The 8,156-nt window shown below is 36.8% G+C and overlaps 1 protein-coding gene across 1 annotated transcript in view; it reads left to right on the top strand.

Moving 5' to 3' along the window:
- Positions 1-2,224, top strand: part of LOC107092632 (cytochrome P450 2J6-like) — a 15,778-nt gene extending 13,554 nt beyond the window's left edge. Inside the window, exons 9-11 of the mRNA XM_015387215.1 lie at positions 1,569-1,670; positions 1,752-1,893; positions 1,973-2,224. Coding sequence (XP_015242701.1) covers positions 1,569-1,670; positions 1,752-1,893; positions 1,973-2,154 — 426 coding nt within the window. The 3' untranslated portion in view covers positions 2,155-2,224. The remainder of the gene's footprint in view (positions 1-1,568; positions 1,671-1,751; positions 1,894-1,972) is intronic.
- Positions 2,225-8,156: the final 5,932 nt, after the last annotated feature.

The following is an 8,156-nucleotide window of genomic DNA, read 5'->3' on the forward strand; positions in this document are numbered from 1 at the left end:
CATAAAAATAAGTAGTAAAGTAAAGTAAAAATATCAGAAAAATCTACTTGAGTACAGTAACGAAGTATTTGTACTTCGTTACTTCCCATCTCTGTAAGTAAGTAAATGTAAAGCCAGCTCTCATCAATCTATATGTAAAACGAAATTAAATAAAAGATTGATTTTCCCCCCCATCACAACACCATGCTTCTCAGCGAATAAGAACCATTGACCTTGTAGACATTCAGATGGAATTAAAGGTTAAATATGGACTACTCCAAAAACATTAGAGGGAGGCTTCAACAGACCATGTTTAGCTCAGGATCCAGAATAAGTTTCAATCGAAGAAAAAAAAGGCTACCAAATGCCTTGGTAAAGCTGACCTCTACAAACTGCAAGCCGATTTATTCTGTAGATTTCAGCCAGGGAAATGGTTCATGCTATAGTGAGGACACAAATGAGCCTCCGTAAAGAGGAACTCAAATACGGTAAATGAAAGGAGAGGACTTAAAATACACATGCTTTTTTACTTAAACATGCTTAAAACATGTTTTACAGTAGTTTACAGTTTATAAGATCAAAACACATTTAAGCCCAAAAGGTGCAACAAATATGATACCTGTGGTAAAGTCTTAAATGCATTCCCAGGATTTGTAAAATCACAACTCTATTAAGGTGTAACAGTCTCTCTGCAGAATAATACGTTTTGAAGTGTGTCCACAAGCTGCACCAATTTACTTAAGAAAATACTTACAGTAATACTTAATTTTAAAATGAGTAAAAGTAGAAATCCCTTACACAAATTTTATTTAGATGCAAGGATACTATAGGCATGATAATGATGATTTGAATATCAGATAAGGTTTCAGGTTATGGAAGTGTAGAAAGACAGTAAATAATGACACCGAGGCAGATACTTAACTTTGTGTTGGTACCATATATTATGTGGAAACAAAAACAATAATACCGAAAATATTTACAACCTGCAGAAAAGTTGGTTTTGATATATCACACTTGAGAAAATTCAGTTCCTTAGACTCAGTAGTTCACATAATTTAAATAACAGAATACAGCAACAAATTCAGGAGTACTCAAAGATGAAAGATAAACACTACATCCAAATAAAGAGAAATATAGGATGAGAATGTTATTGTGCAGGTTCTGTTCCAGGTAGTAGCTCGCCATCAATTGACCCACAACTGGCCTGTATTAAATGACCAGGACCCATGGGTTAACCACCTCATTTAATGAACCTAACCTTTAACTCCATCCACAACTTAGACCTAAACCTAATTGCCACGCCAGGAAGAGAACTTTTCTCATGGGTCCCCGCAAGTTACTGTAAGTCCTCGAAATGTAGCATATTCCTGGGAAATCGGCCCCATAATGTAACAAAAACACGGCCATACACACACAGTGGCCAAAGATGATCATAAGCATGAGTTATTTAGACAAAGGGTCTTTGGAATTGACATATTCATTACCAGTTGTCACTGTCTCTACTCATAGGTTCAAGAGGTTTCCCTTTTCTGTTTTCGGTATAGGTGATTGTTTTTTTTATAATAATCAGATAATTTCTTTTCATTCAGGCTGTGATCCATGAAGTGCAGAGGACTGCCAACACAGTTCCTCTCAGTGTTTTCCACTGTACAACTAAGGACACCGAGCTCATTGGATACTCCATTCCCAAGGTGAGCTTGCCATTACTGATCTCTGTTTGAAAGACAGAAAGCAATGACATTTTGACATACTTTTGATTTATCTGGCCTCAGGGAACAATGATCATTCAGAATCTGACCTCGGTTCTGAGGGAGGAGGGACAGTGGAAATTTCCTCATGAATTCAACCCTGAAAACTTCCTGGATGAACATGGAGAGTTTGTCAAACCAGATGCCTTCATGCCTTTCTCTGCAGGTAAAATGGAAGGAAAAGATTATATTAGATCTGAGGTGATAAGCATAGCTAGTGAACTTGATCTGTTTCTTTTTCTCAGGTCCTCGGATGTGTCTTGGAGAAGGTCTGGCTAGAATGGAGCTCTTCCTCTTCACTGTGACTCTGCTGAAGAAGTTCAAGTTCATCTGGCCGGAGGGTGCAGGGGAACCAGATTTTACTCCAGTTTTTGGAATCACTCTAACTCCAAAACCTTACAACATGAAGGTCCAACTAAGATCCTAGGAGTGAGGACAGAAGAAACACACAGCATTAAAAGCGCAATAGCTTGGATATAAAAATTACATTTGTTTAATTTCAGTTTAACAACTTTAAAAATAATTTAATTTAATCTTTTATCTTGCTAGTGTTAAAGTTTCCTGAAATGGGAAACTTTTAACCAATCTGTTTGTATGATTTGATTGAATTGTATTTGTACAATACCTTACAAATAAAGTGTTGTGACTTGGAGCTATATGATTACAACTGAATTTGAATCCATTCCAGCCTGCTTCTCCGACTTGACATCAACCTGTGTTTTTTGGTTATTCTATTACTTTATCCTTACTTCTATTATTTTATTTTGCTGCCTCCCAGTCGATAGCCAAATAGCGATACCCCCTATATTTTATTACTACAATATCTTTTAACCCATCATAGCTGATCTGACTATCAAACATTCTTTTTCACTCCTTAACTCTCAGATCTACCACAACAATATACATAGTTTTAATCAACCTTGCAGTCCGTTCCATACCTTTCATCTTTGTCACAGTAATTTAAAGTTATCTCTATTCAGTAACTTTACTTATTGAACATAGATTCATATCTTTATAATAGTTTAAACACACCTTCTCATTTAGAGTTTTCTTTATTTTCATGACTATGAAAATTGAAGAATCACACCAAAGGCATCAAAACTATGAATTAACACATGAGGAATTATATACTTAACAAAAAAGTGTGAAACAACTGAAAATATGTCTTATATTCCAGGTTCTTCAAAGTAGCCACCTTTTGCTTTGATTACTGCTTCACACACTCTTGGGATTCTCTTGATGAGCAGCTAAATAAAGAGTATAATTCCACATTTGTTGATACATAGTTTTGATGCCTTCAGTGTGAATCTACAATTTTCATAATCATGAAAATAAAGTAAACTCTTTGAATGAGAAGGTGTGTTNGCATTAAAAGCGCAATAGCTTGGATATAAAAATTACATTTGTTTAATTTCAGTTTAACAACTTTAAAAATAATTTAATTTAATCTTTTATCTTGCTAGTGTTAAAGTTTCCTGAAATGGGAAACTTTTAACCAATCTGTTTGTATGATTTGATTGAATTGTATTTGTACAATACCTTACAAATAAAGTGTTGTGACTTGGAGCTATATGATTACAACTGAATTTGAATCCATTCCAGCCTGCTTCTCCGACTTGACATCAACCTGTGTTTTTTGGTTATTCTATTACTTTATCCTTACTTCTATTATTTTATTTTGCTGCCTCCCAGTCGATAGCCAAATAGCGATACCCCCTATATTTTATTACTACAATATCTTTTAACCCATCATAGCTGATCTGACTATCAAACATTCTTTTTCACTCCTTAACTCTCAGATCTACCACAACAATATACATAGTTTTAATCAACCTTGCAGTCCGTTCCATACCTTTCATCTTTGTCACAGTAATTTAAAGTTATCTCTATTCAGTAACTTTACTTATTGAACATAGATTCATATCTTTATAATAGTTTAAACACACCTTCTCATTTAGAGTTTTCTTTATTTTCATGACTATGAAAATTGAAGAATCACACCAAAGGCATCAAAACTATGAATTAACACATGAGGAATTATATACTTAACAAAAAAGTGTGAAACAACTGAAAATATGTCTTATATTCCAGGTTCTTCAAAGTAGCCACCTTTTGCTTTGATTACTGCTTCACACACTCTTGGGATTCTCTTGATGAGCAGCTAAATAAAGAGTATAATTCCACATTTGTTGATACATAGTTTTGATGCCTTCAGTGTGAATCTACAATTTTCATAATTAATGAAAATAAAGAAAACTCTTTGAATGAGAAGGTGTGTTCAAACGTTTGGTCTGTACTGTATATTATATATATGTGTATAGAGAGAGAGAAAGAACGAGAGATACAGGATGCATGACAGGTTGCATACATTTTTGTCTGGTGACACACATTTGATCTATGATGAAAATTGTAGCCTACAAAGTTGCTGTTGGTGGCTTTAGGAGTGTTTGGTAACATGTGGTATACCTTAGTTAAGCTGGTAAGAGTCATGCAACTGGATAGGTTTGTGTTAGTTGTCCAGTTTGATGTTCATTTAAATTTTTTGCGACTTCTTGTCACAACTTTTCATGCACCCTCTGCATTTATAAGTTATGATGAGGTACCCCGCGTCAGTTAAAGTTTAGGAGTTGGAGTCATGCTATCTGAAGAGTTAGCGTTAGTTTTGGAGTTTGAAGTTCATATAATGCAATAACCAACCAATAAAGAATGTGCTGATTCTAATGAAAATAACCCGACCAGTTGCCCTTCCTTGAACACTCCTTGGGTAAAGCTTCAGAAGAACACTTGAACCCAATCCAAGAAGATGCCTGATAAAAAGAACACCACATCTAGATGATAAAACCTGACCTAGACTCCAGAGAAACATCTTCTACTCCAAGTAACAGGTGCAAAATCCTGTCTGTTTCCAAAACAAAGGACAAGGAAGGAGAAACTAAGAATATTGGGATTCCACTACAAATCTGTTTTGTTGCTCTACATGATGCTGACCCTCAGGAAAATAGCCATTTTCTGGGCAACAGAAAAAGCTCTGAAATCATCCAACTCTCTCCTAAACAACATAATAACAAACCAGCTGCCAAACCAAGATCATTGATAGTAACTGATAATGTTGTGATTAACATTTTTGCAGCAAGAAAAACACTGAAATAATGAATGTTGGCTGCAGCAAGGTGTCTTACATCTCAACAATGATAACACAATAACAGAATTACACCCAACTTTGAAGAAACTGGTTATTCAAATTGCAGGACTGAATGAGATTGAATAAGCGAAAGTCAGAAATTTTAAAGAAGAGCCAGCTGATTCATCTGCTCACCACTACAAAACAAATACATTTCAAAATATTCCTTAGTGGCACTATAGGAGGTTTATCAAGCAGGAGATGAAATCTATAGCAGAGTTTCTCATCTCAATACATGGATCAAAACAGCCTGCTCAGCTGCATCTGGTGGCTTATTGATAACTTTATTATTTTCTGGCACCTTTTCAAAAGACATGGATTCCACCTAAATAGGTCAGGTGCAAAATGTCTGACTTCCAACATGTTCTGTTCGTTGAACAAAGTACAATGTGAATGACAAGCTAATAAAATTTCTCCCTGATGATAAACTTCACCCTGCTGAGGCCTTGGAAAAGGAAAAGCAAGGCAGTCAATAGAAAATAAGGCTGACTGAAATGGCTGGTAGGGTAAAAAAAAAGATGATTAGGACCCAGTCGTTAATGATTTGGAGCACAGTAGCCTCCCCCAAGATTCCGCCAGGCAAGCATGCGATCCAAAAAGAACACCTAAATCCTCTTTTCCTGCCCTTCCACAATCACTTCACATCACCATCTCTAGTATCCAACCTAACACTACAACTTAATCTGTCCCCTCAACATGAAACTCCAAATGAACAGCTAACTCCTCCCCCTGCCCGTCTAAAACCTCTCCAAAGCGCTATCTCCTGTATCCAGCCCAACACTACTGCTGAATTTGTTCCCCCCCCAAACCCCCTCCTCATTTCCTCTTTGCAGGCAAACACTACCTAAAGGGTGCAGAGCTCCGACTCTGTCTGTCCCACATGCAAAGAAAGCTGGCAGTGTTGGAAATCAGGACCATGGAGTTGCTTTTCTGTGATATACTTTCAATCCCAGTGGTAACTTTATCAGAGTGATCCTCTCTAAGAAATGCTTGGCCTTTAAATGAAGTTAGATGTAAAATCTCCATTTAAATAACTGACAGAAAGAACAGAGCTAAATGATTAGCAGTAGTAAATTATCCAACTTGAAAAATATAAAATGTGGAGCTCAACCAGCTAGATGGATAATATCAACTAACGTTCTTAAACTGGTTGTCAGAAGGCTCAGAGATTAAGATAATGTGCAGCTACTCGTCACCTGAGGAAGACTAACTGAATTCTCTGGCACAGTTAAGTCCGAGCCGAGGAGTGAAGTCCAAAGGAGTGGAACTCCGTAGCTTGTTACTAAGCCGGTACCAGAAATCCAGGAGAGAAGAGTAGCAGCGAAACCTCAGAGGTGCCATTGTTACAGGCAAAGAAATGATAGGGTAGCCCCGCCCAACGCGCATCAGACTCACTTTTCCACCACGCAGCTAGAGCAGCAAAGATGCTTCAGCCGTTCATCAGAACTAAACTTGTACAAGCATCAAAAATTAAACAGCACTTGCGTTTTTGCTGCTCTTGGTGCCTTAGGTGTGAACGAAGCATAACAGTGGCTAGCTTCCAGCCATGGCATCCTGCACGAGCATTGGGGGGTTGATTCGTTCATGTGTCAGGGTACACGCACGGGGGAGGGACAAGCAGACCACCATGACTGACGTGTCAGAAACCAAAAGTGTATAACGGACCGTGTTTTGTGATTGGTGGACGTTACTCATTGGTGTCTCACTGTAGCAGGGACCATTTATTTTAGTTTCAATTCACAACCTTCAATTTCACTGCTTGCTAGGCGACTGTGGGGAGATCTTCAAGCCACATGGTAAAAAATGCATCAGAAAAGATCTCCTACTGCACCTTTAAATTCATGTAGAGCACTAAGTATAGACTTTGTACTGAACTATTCTAGACAAATAAACTTCCTTGCCTTGCCTTGTCTGTTCTGGCTTGTATGACCAGTCTTCACATTCCACATTAGCAGCTTCCAACATAGCAGAATTTTTAAACATTTCTACACATGGACCAGATTACTAAATGAAGTTTGTTGAAGTGAGTATTTACCGTATAAGGTTGCAAGACTGCCATATACAGACAATTTTTTTTATTTTATTTTATTTTATTTTTATAGTATGATAAGAACACAGCAAACATTTGTGTGTATGTGTGGCAGGAATGCATTAGATTGACTGTCGGTTTCTATGAAGCCAAGCTGTGGAATTCTGTGATGTTCACATTCAGGAATACACATTCTTTAACTGACCACAGGTTCCTGATCCCACTGTGGTGTCAGTAGAAACAGTTTTGTCCAAGTTTCTTGATAAAAACAATATATGCATTTTCAGAACTTTTGCAAACCATTTTACCTTCAAATGATAAATTAGGTGATTGCACAATTTCATCGTACAAAGAGATATAAAATATATGAAATAACCAGTGCTCTAGCATAGCAGGGATTATACACAGATTTTTAAAAAAATTCTATATCTTTGAAAAAGTAGCGATCTAACTGAATTTGTTATAGCTGACTCTTCTGGTCATTGATGTACCAGAGTCCTTTTGAAACACTGAATCCCATATTTCCTTTGCTGGGTTCAGCTTCGCTTTAAAACAGACAAGAAAAAACAACACAAAAATATATGGGCATAGGACCAATAGGTCCTTATACACCTATGCCATAGGTGTATAAGTGTTCAGGCAATACTTTTGTATAATAAAGAATCCATTCACATTAAAGTTCACTTGTGCAACTAGTTTAACGCTGGCAGTCATCAGCAGAGGGTGCTGCTCTGCTAGATTTAGCATTGGGACACTTTCCATCTAATTGAAAAGATCACAAATGATGATTACATCAAGCAAGAGTCAACTAAGACAGACACATAATAGGAATAACTAAATAAATACAATAAATGTATACCAGCAACACAAAAGCATAAAAATAATTTTGCTCTTACAGTAAATTGTCATCTTTTGCTTTCTTACTGAACAGAAAATATTGACTGTAGAAGTGGGCAGATCGATTGTAGTATCAAATAATATTGATAACAATGCTGGTTTGATATTGAAGAACAGTCTTTTAAAAAGTTTCCTTCTCTCCCACACACACTATCTGCAGTAGATTCATCAAAGTCTCCCTGTCTGTTTCAGAAATGAGGATTTAAGGTGGAACTGACAGTTTTCTTTGTGAGTAGGTTTTTTGTGGATCAACTTGTTCTCTTCAATGGTATCGCCCCATTCTTAGGACAAAGGAACAGATTATATATGCACAGGAGGCAGG

The sequence above is a fragment of the Cyprinodon variegatus genome, unplaced genomic scaffold (assembly GCF_000732505.1).
Source record: "Cyprinodon variegatus isolate N-32 unplaced genomic scaffold, C_variegatus-1.0 Scaffold388, whole genome shotgun sequence".
In the NCBI taxonomy this organism is placed as follows: Eukaryota; Metazoa; Chordata; class Actinopteri; order Cyprinodontiformes; family Cyprinodontidae; genus Cyprinodon; species Cyprinodon variegatus.